This window comes from Candoia aspera, chromosome 7 (assembly GCF_035149785.1).
Source record: "Candoia aspera isolate rCanAsp1 chromosome 7, rCanAsp1.hap2, whole genome shotgun sequence".
In the NCBI taxonomy this organism is placed as follows: domain Eukaryota; kingdom Metazoa; phylum Chordata; class Lepidosauria; order Squamata; family Boidae; genus Candoia; species Candoia aspera.
The window spans coordinates 35,989,101-36,009,062 of NC_086159.1; the positions used below are offsets into that span (position 1 = coordinate 35,989,101).

The window sequence follows — 19,962 nt, forward strand, 5'->3', positions numbered from 1 at the left end:
CTTCCCACTACACCTCATGAGGGACACAGATGGTCTCAGAGATAACTAGGTGAACTTTATAGGTGATAAATAGCATACATTTCACCTGGAAGCAAATTGACAGCCCATGTAGCTCCCATAAAAAAGGTCTAATGGAGTTCCCTTATTATCAGACAGTAGACACATTTTGCACAACTTGAAGTTTCTAGATGGTGTTCAAGGGCAGTCTAAAGTGATTTATAGTACTCTGGTTGTGAAGCAAAAAGGGCATTAGTAACTGCGGTCAGTGCCTCATGTTCCAAAAAGGCCCAAACTGATACACGTAATGAAAGGGAGCAAAGGCTTTCCTGTCCACCACTTCCACCTGCTCTTTCAGCAGGAGCCATGAGTCCAGGAGCACTCCAGATTGCACACATGCTCTTCACTGGGTGCACAATGCTATCCAGAGTCAACGTTGATACTATTCTGGAAATTGCCAGCTTTTGAATATCAGCCACTTTAACTTGCTTAAGTCTGAAGTTGTTTTTCCCCACCCAGATCCTTACAGCCTTCAGACACTAGTCAAGACTGCTAGTGAACAGAGTGATGATTAGAGACCATTATCCACTCCAACTTATCTCAAATCTACTAGACCGACTACGAAAGGCACAAATCTTTACAAAACTAGACTTGGGAAGTGCTTACAACCTAATCAGAATGAAAGAAGGGCACAAATATTTTACAGCCTTTGATACAAGCTACGGCAAGTTCAAATACACAGTGATGCCTTTTGGCCTGTCAACTGTGAAGCTGTTTTTTCTAGATTCACGAATGAAATATTTTAGACGTAGGAGATGTAAAAACCAAAGTGGGAGGAAAATTGTGCCCACCTGATTTGCCAAGGGATGAGAAATTGAGCATTGCCCATTCTGCATTGTGCAGAACCTCTAAATCCTTATGGTCTTTACCCATTTGTATAGGGTGGGCTGCTCTTTCCAGCAGGTGTCTCCTTTGCTGGAAGGCAGTTTTTACCACCAGGAACTCCTTACTGAGAATATCATAGTTCCCTTCTGCTGGGAGGAGCACTCTAGAGTAAAAGGCACATGATAATAGATCTGCCCCCCTTCCTTCTCCACTTGGAGCAGGACTTCCCCTACTGCCACATCTGAAGCATCTGCCCCACAAAGGGATGGGAGGGGTTGGGGTGGCAGAGGAGGGGAAGATGGCATCTCTTAGCAGCTTCATATAAATGTTAAATGAAATAGGGTTAGTTCAATATTTTATAACACTATATAGCATTATTGTGTGTTTTCAACCAACTTTTAAAAACCATGTACCTGATGTGTCTCCAGATTTGAAGTCTGCAATATTTTCCATCACTGATGTTAGCCGTAATGATACTTCAGCTATTAATACAGGATTAGTGTTTCCAAGATTAATGGTGTGAATTACTTCATTAATTACATAAAGAATGTGAAGCCACTAAGCAAACAAACAAAATTAAAGATTTTTAGAGATTTACTGTAAAATTTACAGATAGGAAATAAATATGCAGAGATGAACAATGATAATTTTGCTTACCTATAACTGTCATGGAATCAGTGCAATCACACATACCAGTTCTCACTTACCCAAGGCAACATTTGAAATTTTCTAGAGCTAGGCAAACGTTCACATATTCACTGCTTCCACAGCAACTATTTAATGTACCATCAAGAAAGGGTATTTTAAGTGTCCATCAGTACACTGTATGTACTGTACCTCTTGGTTGGTAGGATGTGGACAACTGTGTGGTAATTTCAGGGTGGTCTCTGAGAGCCCAGCTTTCATAGCATAAAGTCAGTATGACTGGGATAAAACTGAGTTTGGTTACCTTTGTGACATACTGGTCAAAACATGCCAAAACTGTGTTATCAAATCATTACTAAGGAGTGCCGAATGTGATATGGTAACCAATCTACTTTTTTTTTCTTTCTAAAACTGTTAGGTGAAAATCTTGCTTGCCCATGACATGTGGAAGATTGAAGTATTAGAGAACATGTTTAAGAACATGAATCAATGAATGAAAACTAGAAAAGAAACACAAATATGTTATATGTTTTTGATAAAAAGTGGGGGGGGGGGAGGATGTAACAGATCTAAAAAAAAGTGTTCTGTTTTATGGAGAGGAATTGATAAGTACATGAGAAGAACTGAAGCTATATATTTAATTATGAATGGAATATCTAAAATGTATGTCAGAAACTATGAACTGGTGTCATTTAGAGTCATGTGCTATGTATGAAAATAGGAATTCACAGGTTGGTATCATCTGCATGTTGTGCTCTAGTGGATGATATAAAAACATGAAGGAGTTTTGAAAAGAACTATACATTCTGAATTAATGTAATCCAAATCAAAAGTTACTCTGTTAACTCACATAAACTGATAGGTGAAGACAAGGCAAGAGAATTATTGGGCTCTTCAGGGACCCAAGAATGAATAAGAATAATGACTAGTAAGTACCAGTTAGTTTTGAATGCACAGTTTGAGCATGTTTATTTGTATCTACTCATGGATAAGGAATGAAATCTAGAAGTTTTATTTATCTGATTATAGTACAATGAAAAATTGAGGGGATTAGTAAGGATAAAAGCTTGATGAATGTTTAGTGAATGGTACAAGACTGAACAAGACTGAATTCAAAAGTGAGTCACCAGTATGAAAGAAACATTTTGAGGTAGTCTGGTCATATGCAGAGTATGAATCAGGCCTAAATTGCAAAACAAGTATATGAAGGAAGAGTGAATGGGCTGAAAAGAAGAGGAAGACTGAGAAAGTTATGGTTGGGTAGAATTCGTAAGATCTTCATATGAAGTGGTATATCGATATGATGGAAGCAACAATATTTTGCAAGAATAGAACTATATGAAGTATAGTGAATGGTGTTGATGTGAATTAGATTTAGATTTGTTTTCTTTCTTCTTTTACCTCTTGCCTCCAATTTATTTTGTTTACTGCTTTTCATTCTTTTTCTGCAGTTTGCATAATACTGCTTATCCAAAAGAAAATAGTTATGATACCCAGGGCTGTGATGAGCCATTCACTATGCCTAGCTGGTGAAACATACACATTCTATGATCTTCAGCATACTAGAAGAAGCAGATACCATGCCCTCCAATCAAGAAGTATTTGCTGCTACAATTTGGAACATCTCAAGAAAAGCAAAAACAAAACCTCCTCTAATATCATTGCTATGCAGAAACTCAGTGGGAAGGCAGGAGCCACTTCCCTATGAGCATGCATACTATGGACTGAATGCAGCCCTAACATTAATATTAGGGGCCTGTCTATAAAGACCATGGAGAACGCAGTGGCAATTTGCTAAAAAAAGTTTCGTAGCTCACTGGTTGAGTCATATTCTTAAGGTCTAAGAATAGAGAATCAGAAAAGAAACCTATCAAACAAGTTTACATTATATGAAAAGGGAGAGGCTAAAGGACTGAAAAATCCAGAATACAGAACAAGTAGTAGTAGTAAAAGAGTAGTAAGTAAGTAGTAGTAGTAGTAAGATCCCAGCAAAGTGACATGTCTTACTGCCTTTTCTACCTGTTGCTTCTTTAACATTAACAACTGAACTATTCAGCCATCATGTAGACTATTATAACTAAATGCCTTTAAAATGGGAGAGGAAGAAATAGCAGTCATCATAATAATCTCAACAATCTAATGTTTTAATTAGTATTCCTACTGATAGTAACAAACTGCTCTGATACCCAGCTTAAAAAGAATTAAACATAAAACGAACATTTCCCAAATCTCTTTGCCAATTTCTTTTCTGCAAACTGTCCACAGTAGCTTTGCATCTTTAGTTATTCTACCTTCTTCTACTTTTTTTCATCTATCATTCCCTAAGGAGCTACACTGTGCCTCTCCTTTAAAAAAACACCTGAACTGGAGCTCTTCCACATCCACTGCCTTCTTTGTGCTCAGCTTTCAGCCGATTACATATGGCCCCCTTGCCTCACATGGCATATCATAAGCAAACGGAACTTCATTTTCCTTACAGAAGTTATCCTAGTTATACTAGGCAGAGTTTAACAAGCAAATATCAGTACCCACTTCAAAACCAGCAAGTGAACTCTTTATAGATATGTAGGTTCATGATAAAGGATTACCTTGGGTGTTTGGTACTTATGAATGAGCTTTAAGAAGTTACTTCCACTCATCTGGATCTTTTGAATTTCTACTTTACATTTTTGCCATAAAAACATAGTTGCATCAATTATCATTTCTCTGTCTGTCAGGTGAACCTGAAAGAAAAGTATTTTTCAAATGCTTAACAAATAGTTAACAAACCTTGTAAATATCAAAATACGTTTCTATTTGATATGTTCCTTTTCTCCAAATGCCTAGTCCACATGTTCCTTCAGTAATTACAACTTCTGCATAGTTGCATCCTACACTAAGTCACATAATATTTAAAATGGAGAGACCCTGCAGATCAGACAGCTGTCACTGTTATTTCAAAATGCTAACATTTCCCCTTTTCTGTTGGCCAATAGTTGTAACACTATTATCTGTTTCTCACTAGTTATACAACACACACAAAAAATAGACCTAAATAGTTCCCTTTCACATCTTTACCTTTTTCCATTTCTGACTAAGAACTTGAAACTATGAATCTATTTTTTAACTCTAAAGATGAAAACTCTTGACCACTAAAAGAATGAAACAGAAAAATAAAACAGTTTTTTTGTACAACAACTGACACTGTTACTAACTGAAACCAAACCAATTACTATCCTTTCACTATTTCTGGGTCAAGTGCTAAGTTTCATATCATGGGGCACTGAATATTTAACTACAATCCAAATATCACTGCCTGCACACAGCAGCTACAAGAATATAACTTTTCCTATTATAGAATTAAAGCTGTTGAATTAGTCCAAATCAGAAAGCTGTTACAAAGTGATAGCTATGTCCTCTTCACAGAAAAAAATCTTAGAAGAACAAGATCCTTTAATTCATTTTATCCCATTTTGTCATATAGGTAATTATTTATATGTTTATATAAAAAAGGATTGTTTCATACATTAAGCTTAAAATGCTATTCCAGTTCTGTGCAAAAACTTTAAACACGCTATTTTGTAGTATCTGTAAAACACACAATGTATCTCAACTTTAAATATAATTCTTTTTCTTATTAATTTCAGATGCATTTGACAAACATAGAAGTGTTTTGCTATCTGAAGCTCACCAGCTTATACAATTTCTTTGAAAGGTACTCAGTGGTAAGCTCAGTGAGTACTGAGAAAATACTGAAAAAAAATCAAAACATTTTCAGGACTTGGTATTCTTGTCTCCTGTCCACAGACTAACCAGTGCAGTCATTACTATCTTCCAGTACTGCTTGGCTTAGTTTGTGCTAATTCAAATTGCACTTCATTTAGATTTGGCTTAGTGTAAGCAAACAACCATTTTCCTTTATAAACCATGGTTCATAGTTAACCACAGTTAAACAAGCCATAGATTAGAATAATGTGTTAATCCAGTCTTTGTGAACAAAGTGGCCCAAAGAGCTTAAAACAGGAGGAACGTTATTCATCTTGAACTATTTTCTTTGGTAGCAAGGAGGAATATAAATCCAATAGAAAAGAATAGTATATGTAGCTCAAGGTTGAACTCCTGGGTTTTTGTGCTCTCTGGTCATTTTCTTGCGGAAGTTTCATTACCAGGTAAGGTAGTATCATCAAGGCAAAGATGAATAGGGTTTGCTAGTTGTAATAGCTCACCCTTCCAGTCTTGTGGGAATGGGGTTTCCTCGATGGTTCCTTCATTATGGTATTATTTCTTGCCTGATTGCTTATCTGGGGCTGTTTCCCAGTTATCTGGGTGTTGGCTGCCAGAGAGGATGTTTTGTTTCCTAGATTTCTGATTGTATTTTTTAAATGGTATGAAAAATCAAGATCTCCTTAATCTCGCTACATATGAAAGACTCAACCACACTTTCAACTATGAAATCGTTAACATTTTAGATCAAACCAAATCCAAAAATGCTAGGGAATACCTGGAATCAACCATCAACAGAAACATAGAGATAAACCATATTTACATCCCATTCATTTAACATTTCCATTGCATATACTTCATACCAATGATCTAATCTTACTATACCTCTTTAGATGTACAGACAGAGGAATAAAGAGTCCTTGCCAGCAGAAAAAGATCATCAGTAATTTTTCCTGGTTGTACTGATCCTTCTGTAGTTGTTATTTATTTTAAAAAGAAAAATCAATCAATACTCTATTAAGATATTAGTTAAATTCAAATTCCAAGTTAGTTTGGGTTAGGTTGAAAATGAGAATTATGAAAATGAAGTATAGTTTCCATTTTATATATTTTTTCAATAAGACTAACAAAATGTGGATAAACCTATATCTGAGAAAATGCCAACTTAAATAAGAACTCATATTTTATGTGAGATAAAAAATATACAAAAGATACAGATACAAAATATAACAAATTAAAAGCAAAGTATTCTATTTCTTCCAAGCTTTTCTATTTCTTCTTCTGAGTGCCTGACTGAAAATATGAGTCTGGGGTTTGTTTGTTTTTCTTTTTAATAGAATATAAAGTAATTGTTTGATCAAAACTAACGTAATAGCCTGATCTTGTGACATCAAGTGTTCAAGATTTAGAGTAGCTATTACTGCAGCATACTGTTCTATTCTACTACCACAATTTACAACAGCATTGCAATAACAATATGCTAGTACTGGAACCAGGTCACTACTGCAACAAATTACTTTAAGAGTGTTAAGAATTTCAGAAATACCAAATAATTGATTATTTTATTTGACAGAAAGACCTTGTGTTAGCTAAATTAATGAAATACAGCTAATCACTCTAGTGGTTATCTGTAACCCACCTAGAAATGCTATGTATTTTTTCCCTGGACTACGAAAAGCAGCTGTTTCTTGGATACTATCTCCTTGAATGCACAAACCATGCTTTGCTTTTCTTGTAGTCACCAAGTTCTGCATTACAAGTAGTAGCCTGAGTTCTGCTTCTGCTTTCTTCCATACTGGATTACTCTGATTCTGATATATAGAGAAATAAGAATTAATATATGGCTTATTATTTCTTTAAATAATGAAACTACAGGATCTATTATTATGTTACAGAACTAAATAAAACTAATAAAATTTATTACCTGAAGAAATGTATAAAACAGTACAATTGCATGATCAAATGAATCCCATTCCTCGTAACTGAAGGCCATCTTAATAAACCTCAATGCAGCATCTGCAGAAATACCATTTTTCCCTATAACAGTAATGTAAATGGTTTAAGTATCTTCCACTCTTCATAAACTGCAATAAAAACACTTAGAATTTTTTAACTGCTATACAGTATATCCATATTACTAGTTTTGTTGCAACAGTACATCTTTAACTGCTTTCATTTAATATATCGTATCATAATCAATTCAAAATTTTATTCAAAAGATACAGTACATATGGGAGGGGAGGGCATTCAAATTCTTGTAGAGGAAATTATGTTCCTTTAAGGCCTAAATTAAAAATAATATGAAACATGGCTATAATAGGCTCTGGACATAGGTATATGAAACCCATAGTCCATTCCATTCCTTTCCATCTTATTTCTGGTCAGTGTTATGAAGCATGCTTCACATCACAAGTTCTGGAGAATGACGTATTTTCTGGTCATTAGTGATTACCAAATTTCAGCTGCACCTTTGGCATTTTCTACACTATTTTTACATGTAAGGTCTCAGAGAGACTGGCTTCACAAAATACACAAAAACAACATGTGGTTTGCTTGGTTCTAGTACTGCAGGTTGCATAAACCATTTATAAACCATGATGGTTTATACATTTTGAACCTAGCCAATTTTTTAAAAAGTGCTTTATGCATGTGCAAAAGCTCATCTGCAAATCTGTAGCAAAAAACAAGGCCAAAATCACTGATATGGGAAAACCTTTATCACATATACCAAGGTCTGGTCTGTTTAACTATGAAAACACAGAACTGCAGATAATGAAACAAAGGATAAGAAGGACACCAGTACTGTTAACAGGAAGAAACCACTATTGGAGACTGCCTGTCAGATGAAGCTTCAGCTCAGACACAGACAGTGAGCCTATGATGGCTAACAAAGGATGCAGTAGAGGACCAAACAGTTATTCTATAGCTGCATGGATCGCATGATCAATTCTCTGGCAAAAATAAAAGTGTCAGTGGAAACCCTAGCAGCTAGTGACAAAGCCTCAAAATAGCAGCCTATTCAAGTTTGGGAAGCAAAGTATTCCTAAAACTATGGTTACTGAGTAATAATTAGTGGAGTCGGATCTTGGCAGGCACTAGGAAGGAAAGTACCTGACTCAGATATGGAGGATGAATCTTACCAAACCTCAGAAGCAGACTCCTGAAGAGTATAAACACAGGGCTGGCATAAGAACAATGACTGGATTGCAAGTTACCTCAAAAATAACTAAACAGAAGAAAAACCTTGCTTACAGCCAGTCTAACTAGTTCACTGTCAAACATCAGCAGATGAATACCTAATGACGGTGCACAGGTTCTTGTTCAAATTCTTGACTTTTTTAGCCCTACATTAAAGATTCCTGGTCCAGACTCTTGCTGGGTAACACAACACAGTAACCAAAATGTGGCTGGCTAGTTTGTAATTCAATGTGCTGTATATCTCTGTGGTTAATTCATAATCCAGTACTATCAGCCCTTCAAGGTAGGCCAGGTCAGGAGAAAGCATCACAAGAAATACTAAGATTCTACTTGAGATAAGCTACTGCATAGTAATGCTATCTTGAAATCCTTACAAGGTTTCTCTTTCCCTCCCTCTTATAACAAAGAAAGCCAAGACAGAGAAATCTTAAGTCACTTTTTCATGCTTTTGTTTTTCCAGGCTAAACTCATATTTTACTAATACTAACAGCATACTTTCTCCTCAACATATTTTCATACTCCTCTAAAAGTATGTTGTGTGAATAACAGAGTTGATTCACTGAACATAGTTTAGTTAACCTTGGGCTGGCAAGATATGCAAATACAGCTTGAAAATGCCTAACATCTATGCTGTTAGTTTCTGACCTTAGTTTCATTTGCAATGGGTATTACTGGAACTAGTATCCTCATTTTTGCACCACCCCTTGTGTTCTGATTTTGTTAGTTTCTATGCTGCCACAGTTTTATTTAAATCATGAATTGCATTATAATCCTTCAAAACTTGACTGCTGATTCTTGAACTACTTTTTTATGGGTCAGGAGGACATACAAGGGAATGGGTGTAACATTTTTCTGTTATTGTTTCAATGTACACTCAAGAAAGCAATATAACCCAAGCAATTCAACCCACATTTACTGTGCCATTAAAAAGTTGCCAAGAGATGCTTAAGCTACAAGCTGGGCACAAGACATTAGGAAGAGAGAGATTTGCCCTACCATGAGCCAAATCCAGCACCTATGCTCCAAATTATTAGCTTTGCTTACACTGACTTACTCACAAGCATGTTAAGAAACATATGGCCATTTAAACTGTCAAATTAACTGGTTTTCTTTTTTAAAAAAGGAGGGTAGTAGAAGTTAATGATTTAACAGGTCTCAAAACCTGTTTATCTGCAGTAAAACTATCATTATTGTGACTTGTCTTGTAAAGCACTATCTGACATAAACATTTCATCATTTTAGTTAAATAAGCACTGTAAAATTAAAAATGTATATACCTGCTATTATCTGCTGCATAAGTGGTGATGTAGTTATTACTGAAGAAAGAACTTCAGAAGTGTTACTTGGTACACTGATGCCACCTCCTTAAAAAAAACAGAGACAAACCTTTTTAAATACTATTATCATTTCATATCTGCTCAACTCCTTGACTTGACAAACCTGCTACAGGAATGCTCCTCATGCCAAGCACTGCCCCACATGGCCACTTTAGCTATGGCTACAAAAGAGACTGGACATCTGGCTTGCAGTTTATTACTTCTTAGGGCTTGTTAATTGGAATATCCATCTCACAGAAGGCCAAATGCATGTTGGTGGACAGAGAAAAGTGCTTGTTTGATCAGGAGTGAGCTCACAAGCACATCAGTGGAGGTCCCTCCCAGCTTAGTTGTTTGCTAGCTAAATTCTCCCTGCATGTTTTAGGCCTAAGATGTCCATGTATCAGCAAGCATATAGGAAGTGTAGAGAGAGAAAGAAAAAAAAAAAACAGAAGCTCCATAGCAACTGGGGCATAGCAACTGAAATGTCAACTTGAGGAGGGAAGGATTTTACTGGTCTTCTGAAAACACAGAAACTAGATCTCAGGAGATCTCAATCTTCATCTATTTTAGGCAGATCTATGAATGCAGCATGGCGAAATGGTACATCTTAAATCCAATTAATCTTAGTTTAGAGTGCCATCAATGAAATAAATGGAACTTCCATGGCTATTAAAACAGTTTCATAATGGTTTGCAAAAAGCCCATTGCTGGGGCAAATTTCTCATCAATTACAAGGCTTAGCACAAGCAGCTTCATCTCTAAGACCCCACACATACTAGGGAAAACTTATTCAACACTGTAGCAACCAGTCCTGAAAGATAAATCTGTAGGACTTCTACCAGTGAAGTTCTTCTGCACTGTACTGTAAACTGGTTCTTGCTAACAAGCTTGAGGACAAAGCTCAACTTGGACAATGAGATCATTTTCCCAATAAGCACCTTCACTTTTTTTTTAGAAAATTTTATTAAAGCATTTTCAAAATAAACATAAAAACTAAAACGATTGAAACAAAGTATCCTACAAAGAAAAAGAAACAGAACTAAGAAGGTGTGAAAAAACACAAAACAAACTACTACAAAGTGACTTCTGCCTTTCTACAACAAAGATATACATAAATCAATATCAATCTCTTACTCCAATTCATATTATAGTAAACATTATCTTTATAAAGCATTTAAATTCTCATTATTACATTCCCTTCTAAAACAAAATTACCCTCCCAATTAAAGAAAAACATATAAAACCCTTCAAACATAATTTGGAACCTAATATAGTAACAAACACCACCCTTCTTCTCTATAATTTACTCCTATCTGCCAACTCAACTAACGTTAACCAAAAATATAAAAATTATCCAAACAGCATAAACATTTATCTAAACCCTTAAAAAACCATCCTGATAACCACATTTGAACAATAACCTAGGCATTTACCAAAAATGTAAGAATTTTCAAAACAGCATAACTATTTATCCAAACCTTTAAGAAACCATCCTTATAAACACATTTAGACAATTATCCCACTTCAAAGTAAACCAAGCCATTCACATGTCTCAATATTATGTACAGAACTTCCTTCTTGTCAATTTCAAGTTCTACAACCTGCTTTAAAAAGCCCAAATATTGGTCCAAAATCTTCTAGCCTCTAGAGTTTAATTCTCTTTCTTGATCATGGTGTGGTGGCAACACTGTCTTCTTATCTTCAACTTGCAACAACTCAATTTTCCTTTGACTGTTCAAACGTAAGGCACCAATTCTCACCTTTTTCTTTGGAAAAACCACTTTACTCTTAAGGTAGTTTTCAGCCTCATCAGTTTCTCTTGATTCTTGTGACAATTTGGACTCCACAAATTCTGAGAAATGCTCCAAGACTCGAATAACAGCATTGTAGAGATCTTTAAATATCAAATTAATTTCCTCCATATTTCTTAACAGTAAGGTAGATTATGGTGCCTTCTAGTGGCTCAGGAAGGTAAAGTTATTAACGCTGTAACTGAACACTCTCTCTAGCCTTTTTATCTCAGGTATGGCCAATCAAAAAAATAAAAAGTAATAACGAACAGCATTCCCATGGGAAAGTGAAAGCAATAGATCAGAACTCCAATCTGCAGATTCAGCGAAGAAGAGAAAGTTTTATACTCCTCAAAAATCACTTTAATAAAAAAGCAATTAAAAACATTCTTTAAATCTCAATTTAACAAATTATATATAAGAAGCCAAATTACAAAGTTAATAATTTTCAAAAATAATGAGAGTCACCAAGAGATTTGGCATTTTTTTGTTGTAGAAAGCCTCTCTTTGGTAAAATTCAAACAAGAAAACCTTAGTGCTGCAGAAATTGGGTGGGCAGCTTTAAGGTCCGTTATGGCTTCAGAGTGGCTTGGGAAGAACATGACGGCCCCGCCTGCCAGCTGATTGTTACCAGGTGATCACAAAATGCTGTTTTGCGGTCTTCCGGCTGTGACCAGCAGTCTGGAAAACATGTGATTCCTGGGATTCTCCTTAATCCAGAGAATGCTTCTGGGCTCCAAGGAAGCCTGCCTGAGCCCAAGAAAAAAAGCCACTCTGACATGTCAGTTCGCAGACAGCAGAAAAAACCAACTCAATCTGCCATTGTCCCCACCGGAAGTCCCCAATAAGCACCTTCTCATTCTTCTGTAAAGAGGTAGTTGAAAGCCGAAGGGTATTTTTCAGGTCTGATTTGATTTTGACTCTTTTTTTCTTCTCCCCCAGAGATGGAAGTTAGGTTTCAGCCTACCCAGAATTCTAGTAGGCAACACTTATTTAAATGTTAAGTACCTGGAAAATCATTTCCTCTCTTTTCACAACTACTAATACATCTGACTTGTCTGCCATGGAAGACTGATCTCTCAATTTTCATAGTTCGGGCAGTAGAGAGATTGATACTCCCGTGGCAATAAATGCCACAGAATAAATAGAAATTATTCCTAGCCAGTAAAACCCTCAGAAACATTCCAGATGGCTGGCTGGCAAACCCTAAGAAAGGCAAGGGATGAAGGGGGCAGGGAGAGCCCAGGATCTCCCAGCCCAATCCCACCATGTCTTTCGGAGGAAGACTGGCAGTTGGTTTTTCTCCAAGTGGCTGTCCAAAGGTGGGAGGGAAAATCCACCAGTCGCTGCCCCAAAACTACTCAAGGTTACATTATGGGAGACCAGCAGTTCTGCTCAGCTTCACTACTGAGACACAGTAAAGGTAGGCTGCATGGGGGTCAGCATGATTTAAGCTGACGTATTTTCCTCCTGACTCAAGGTGAAACGTACGTTAAAACAACTATCTTAGATGTTTAGCTCAGGTTTAGATGATTCTTTATCCATGAAAGCACTTTGTTCAGTATCAAGGAGCAGAACCACATCATTTAGCCAGACATCAGGGGAGCAGATGCCCACTTCTAAAGAGACCTGAACTCTATCACTAGTTAGTTTAAAAAAAAATGGCTAAGCTTCAGTAAGGCTTAATCTTTAAAAAAAAAAAAAAAAGGAAAATACTGCTGTTCAAAAAAAAAAATCAGGGTAAAGGGGCAATGGTTTAAGTCAGCCTTTCTCAACCTTTTGACCCTGGAGAAACTTGAAATATTTTTCAGGTCTCAGGAACCCCTGCACATTCAGGCTTAAATATAGGCCACAAGTTACAAAATTATAATATTTGCTTCATGGGTAGGCCTGTATATATGCATTAACGGTGTTCGTAAACTAAAAATAAAGAATGCAAATTACCTCTTTAATGTGAAGTTGCCCAAATTTGAAATAATTTTTTAAATAAATTGTGATCTCCCGGGGAACCCCTAGTGACCTCTCACAGAACCCTAGGGTTCCACGGAACCCTGGTTGAGAAACCCTGGTTTAAGTAATCAGAATTGCATCTGCTTTACTTATCAGGAATTTTGAACCTCTGCTTTTCTCTTGACAAACCTTTGCAGCAAGCATGCGTGCATGCATGAATGCATAAACCACATTTCTATACCACCTTATTTGAACAACTGAAGAGAGTTTGCCTAGAAGAAACAAAAACAGAATAGAATACTGTAACAAATACAGCTGCAGAACAGTCATAGTATCATGGTCTTTATAGCTTTGTGAAATGCAAGCAAGATGGAGGCTCAGAGCATAAGGCATCCCATAATGTGGGAGCCACCATCAAAAACGTGTGCTCCCGGCCACCCAACCTTTTCACCTTTTGTGGGTTGGGAGCTTGGAGCAGCCTTCTCAGAATGAATGCACAGGGCAGACTAATTCTGGTTAGAACAGAAAATCCTACAAGGTGCCAAGTCATATAGGCCTTTGAAGGTTAAAATCAGCAGCTTAAACTGGGCCAAAAGCTTACTGATAACCAATTATACAACTTATTTCTTAATTACTGACCAGACTTCAACCTGTAGTTGGTGAGAGTGCAATTGATGGCCCACTCGACCACACTTTGTCATTTTAATGACTTCAGGGATTATTCCATTTTATGATCAGTTTTAGTGGAGTAGAATTCCCTTATACTGACAACATACTTAGATATGCACAGAATTATCTGCTATTTTTGTAAATTAAGATTAAAAGGCTTGTGTTTTTATCATGCTACTTTTCATCATATACTCAGTCTCTGTAACAGCCTTCTTCAGTCTGGTTTTCCTAGATATATGGTCTTCAATTCCCTAGCCAACACAGTTATTGCTAAGAACTCTGGAAACTGAAGTCCACACATCTGGAAAGTGGCTGGATTGGGAAAAGCTGTCCTACACTGTATAGAGCACTGAACTTGAATTATTATTCTTCTATCGTTCTATCATATATACTCAATTACCATCAAGAATATCCACGCCTGCAAAACAGAGTTCTGAAATAATATCATGCACTTCCATTTCATCAGGAACAGGAGGTCCAGGGATCAGGGTCCGTCTGTTTTTATCAAACAGAGCTTCCATAATGGCAAAAAAAAGTGATGAATTGCAATCAAATATTTCCATCAGCAACCGTTCTGTGATGGTACGAGGCCAAGGCATCTAAAATAAATAAAAATATCAAGCATCATGTTATATTTCAAATGAATTGAATTATAGTAATAAGTTCCTATAAAACAGTGAGTTTCCATGACGTCTGAATATTAATTATTTAATTAATTAATTAATTTTTGTCCCGCCTTTATTATTTTTATAAATAGCTCAAGGCGGCGAACATACCGAATACTCCTTCCTCCTCCTCTTTTCCCCACAACAACAACCCTGTGAGGTGAGTTGGGCTGAGAGAGTGTGACTGGCCCGAGGTCACCTAGCTGGCTTTCATGCCCAAGGCGGGACTAGAACTCATAGTCTCCTGGTTTCTAGCCTGGTGCCTTAAGCACTAGACAGAACATATTCTGTGTTATGTTGCAGAATTCAGTGTGAAATGAAACTTGGCTGCCTTTTTTTTATAAATATATGAAGCAAAATGTTATAAAGTATGATTCTTTTAAAAAAGGGCAAGATAAAACATGCTGCAAACAGTATGTATATGTGTAACTATCACTGTGTCATTCACTCTAACCTTTATACCAGTGGTAGAGGCAAATGGGTAAGATTTAGAAGGCCAGCAGTAACAGCTGCAGTGACCAGGCACTGACAGCAACTTTGAGTTCTCAGTAGAAGTATCTTTCTGGAGACAGAGCCTTCTAAGCCAGATTCCCCTGAGAAATCTACACATTAGATTGCGGTTTCAAACACTTTAGTACTTATTTTGCAGTTTCAAGCAGCACAAAAAACAGGGTCTGACACAATGGAGTGTTAGGTTCCAATGCAAAGATCTCTTTTTTAAAGAGCTCTATATTTCAAGAAGAGACAGTCTGGAAGCACTAATTTAATTAAACGATATAAGGGCCTCAGTTGACCTCAAAATCTTTTCAAAACGAGTATTCTAATGCAGCAATCTTGCATCTATTCACCTGAGAATGTCTCACTGAGCTCAAAGAGATTTATTTCTAAGTAGACAGACAGACATAGGATATGAAGGAACGCCACCTTCATGAGCTCCCATTCCTGGCCAGGACGAGCCAACATTCCTAAAACTTACATGTTGTGCATCTTTCAGATTAGGTTTTATTCTTGGTCTCAGAACTCCTTTTGGTCGCCTTCTTGGTTCAAATACTGTTCTTTTAAAAATCATTGCTGCCATCTAATCCAAAGTGAAGAAATGCATAATTATTATATTATTTCTGTTTTAAATACAGTAATCTTTATGAAAAATATATACCTTCACAGTTGCTTCTTTGAATTTTTTCTTTGTTTCTGTACTCAGAGGTGATGAACTCATAATCTCCATTTGCTTTAGTTCATCAATTTTAATCAAACCACGCCGTGCAAAAACCTACAGCATAATATATTCATTTTAATTTATTATATGCACACCGAAACTCTCACATAGAAATATTTTTAGATTGTTCTGTTTTTAATAAGGATAGAATAGGTAGAGAAGGGAAGTGGCAATACTGTCTGTCCCATATTAACCTAGAAGTCCAATCGACACTATATGCAACACTCCAAACCCATCATACAGGCAGATTCCAAATACTAAAGGGAACAAAGCTGGGAAAGGATCTTGGAAACACTGGCAATACTTGGGATGCAAATGTCATTCAATATTTTTGCTCAAATGTCACGACTGATTTTACTCAGTGGGTAAACAGACAGAACAAAATTCGAAACATGTTAGAGAGAATGCACAGGGTGCATAACTAGCAGTGAATGGAAAAAAGCAGATGAGCATTAAACCTAGAGGGAGGATGGAAAAAACTTGAGTGGTAATATCAAAAACAGTTGATATCCTATGGTAGCAACAAATTAGAATGGACAAATAAAAATGATGGCCCTATTGTAAAAGCGTAGTAATAAGTTGGTCATGTACTGAAACCAAATCTGGTAAGACTTATAATTCAAAAGATTGGGAAGGAGAAAAAGGAAAAATGCCAGAGGCAGTTAATCAGTTGTAAAGAATATTCATCAAAAATACGGTTAGCCTGATAAATCCCAAATTTTAATGTAAACCCTAAATAAGGAATATAAAGCAAAGAAACTCCCTTTGGCCATACTTTAGAAAGAGTAGCCCAAAGAGCAGTATCTTTTATGTCTTTTATTAAAAGTTAGAATAGGAATTATTACCTCTCCATGAATACCAGACTGGCAATCATAATAACACTGACAAACAGCAGCATACAGAGTGGCTCTCCATGTCAAATAGTGCACAGCTAAAAGTGGAATTGATGATTCCATACATACTGATGCCCACAATAAATATTCAAGCACCTATTAAAAAAAATCTATTTATTAATCAAGCCATTTTATTTATCCTTTGATATCTTTAAAATGCGTATTTCAGGTTATGTAACATAGACCAACAAATCTGGATGGCCTATGGCTCCCAAGCTTCACTGACTCTATAAATCACATCCCTCCTCCAAGAGTCAACTGTTGTTTTTACCCTTTTCTACTTCTGAAACAGAGCACAACATCGGAGACAATCCTCTCTCCCCAGCTTCAAGCACAGAGTTAGGGAGAAGAGTTTTTCACATAAAGTAAAGGAAGTCCTCAAGTTACATCACAAGCTACAGTTTGGAACTGGAGGGTGGGACTGAGGCTTGCTTTATTTTTATGATGATTAGGCCCTTGGAGTATCTAGAATACAGGAGTATACTTATCCAAATTCTTCAGTTGGAGCTGGTAACTGATAGTGGTAACCTTCAGCTTACCTTTTTACCTACCTGACAAAGCAACCTCTTTATAAATACAGAGACAAGCTGGTGCATCTTTTTTTTTTTTTCTTCTAATTCAGAGGCAGAGAAAGCAAAGGTGGTATCTTGATTTTAACTCTGCACTGGTACATGGCAAAACAAATTTTAGGTTTCTGCTTAAGTCTTGTTAGAGAAAGGACAGTGATGATCACTGCCTCCTGCATCTCCTAAGTTGGGAATGACCTCTTGGTTCATCAAAGTACCAGAGAATAATATAGTCATGGAAAATAAAATTATTCTGCCTGGCCAAGAAAACTGCAGTAACTTGTCCAGGCAGTCACCAGCAGTCAACACTGACTCAAAGATGCACACACCCATATATTTTGATCATTATTATATGGGCGTGCTTTTCATGAAATACCAATATTTTGAGGAACACATATTGAACAGAAAAAATATTAATGTTGCTACTTTCAAAATGTAATTTCAAGACTGTTAAATTTAATCTCCATGTACAAATTTAGATGCTAAAAAGAGAAAAATCTCCCATCTAAACTCCCATCTTCATCTCCCATATAGACTACTGTAACGCACTCTACATGGGGCTACCCACGAAGAGTATCCGGAAGCTACAGCTGGTCCAAAATGCAGCTGCGCGGGCGATTTTGGGTGCTTCAAGATCAGCACGTATTACCCCGTTGCTGCGTGAGCTGCATTGGGTGCCAGTTTGCTTCCGGGTCCAATTCAAGGTGTTGGATATCACCTTTAAAGCCCTACATGGCATGGGTCCAGGTTATCTAAGGGACCATCTCATCCCCGTTACATCAACCCATCCCACCCGCTCATGCAGAGAGGGCATGCTGCAGACCCCATCTACATGAGAACTCCATCTGGCAGGGTCCAGGAGGCGGGCCTTCTCTGCAACAGCTCCCGCCCCTTGGAACACCCTTCCCCCAGAAGTGAGGCTAGCCTCCTCTCTTTTGGACTTCAGGAAACAATTGAAGACCTGGTTTTGCCACCATGCCTGGATTGGGGAGAGGAAGAGCCACTCTTCGGGTTGGTTGGCTCCCTAGTCCTGTCAAGGCCAGTCTTGTTCCCCTTTGGGTGGTATTAGATCTGCCATTACTTGGATCTCATTACATTTTATATTTATTTATTGGTATTGATATTTATGGATTAATGATATTATTTTATTGAATTTTAAACTGCTTTATTGTGAACCGCCCAGAGTCCCCCGTATGAGGGAGATGGGCAGTGATAAAAATATAATTAATTAATTAATTAATTAATTAAATGTATCAAGTTTGTAAAGAGCATTTGCCTGGCCCCCAAAGGCAGGTTAAAATTTAGGTACTGGAAGGGAACTGATAACATTTCTCCTTCTTTTCTGATGAAAATTTATTGTTTTGACTTATGTTTCTGCAATTAATCTTCCTCATTTCAAATTATTCTGTATAGTAATGAAGGACACTACAGTATCTTTTTAACCAACTCTGCAAGTTAAAGGAAAACATCACTGTAAATAATAGCCACTAGATGGCACTAGAGTTCAACCGAATACAACAACACTCATCTATATAACCAACCCATGTAATTTTTATACTGTAAATAGCTTCATTATATATTCCTATACTAAGTTTATTTTGAAAACACATGAAAATTCAAAAATATTAGCAAAATATATGCAAAATATATATACAGTATATTTTATAAATATTCCAGGATCACATCTTTATAGTTCTGAACCCATCTTAGTTCTCACTCTTTTAAAGCAAGTTTTACGCTCTTATTTAAATACTATGATTTGCTTTTGAAATTCCCCAAAGAGCTACTAGACCTACAGAGTAAGCACAAAAAAAGAAAAACAGATAATTGCTTTTAAAGAAAAGGCCTAATTTGAGTTTTTGTTCAATATGTAAACACAAATCAAGAGGGGCAAAATAAAATATTCTGAGTCAGGTTGTTCCATAGCCTCGTTGATAATATAAATGCTTTCTCCCAGCATGAAGAAAGACCTCTCTCAACAGCCTCAAAGAACAAGCATATTCTTATAACCGAAGACAGCATCATCTTGGTCACAAGTCATTTATCACATTAAAGAACAATCCAACGATCCGCAGGACCCTTTTGCATCTTTCCTCTAAGTTCAGATAATGTATATTTAATTACAAAGGCAGTGTAGATATTTAATAAATCATACATTAAAATGACAGCGCAGCCATTTGAAGAGGGATCCCCAATTTTCTTACATGTCTCCAAATCTGATCCCTGCCAAAGCCCCCCCTCCCCTTTTTACAAGTAAAGTTTCTATCTCCTGGAAGAAACACATCTCTCTCTCTTCCTAATTACCTCTATAGATGTGTGGGTTAGAAGTGTCCTACCAGAAAAATAAGTTTTGATATCTTATTATTGTTTAAGGAATGCATTTTAATAATACCTATTTGTAATGCAAATAACAGCTTAAGTATTACCCAACGCACAATAAAAAGTAATTTTAAAAGACAAGCATTTT

General features: G+C 36.6%; 1 protein-coding gene across 1 annotated transcript in view; it reads right to left on the minus strand.

The window, feature by feature from the left end:
- The window catches only part of CFAP54 (cilia and flagella associated protein 54), a 165,989-nt gene that overhangs the window by 134,086 nt on the left and 11,941 nt on the right, over nt 1-19,962 (minus strand). Inside the window, exons 6-15 of the mRNA XM_063309328.1 lie at nt 16,882-17,025; nt 15,977-16,090; nt 15,797-15,898; nt 14,556-14,754; nt 9,705-9,791; nt 7,154-7,266; nt 6,869-7,040; nt 6,115-6,200; nt 4,116-4,250; nt 1,296-1,440 (exon numbers count right to left, since the gene is read on the minus strand). Of these exons, the coding sequence (XP_063165398.1) occupies nt 1,296-1,440; nt 4,116-4,250; nt 6,115-6,200; nt 6,869-7,040; nt 7,154-7,266; nt 9,705-9,791; nt 14,556-14,754; nt 15,797-15,898; nt 15,977-16,090; nt 16,882-17,025 (1,297 nt within the window). The remainder of the gene's footprint in view (nt 1-1,295; nt 1,441-4,115; nt 4,251-6,114; nt 6,201-6,868; nt 7,041-7,153; nt 7,267-9,704; nt 9,792-14,555; nt 14,755-15,796; nt 15,899-15,976; nt 16,091-16,881; nt 17,026-19,962) is intronic.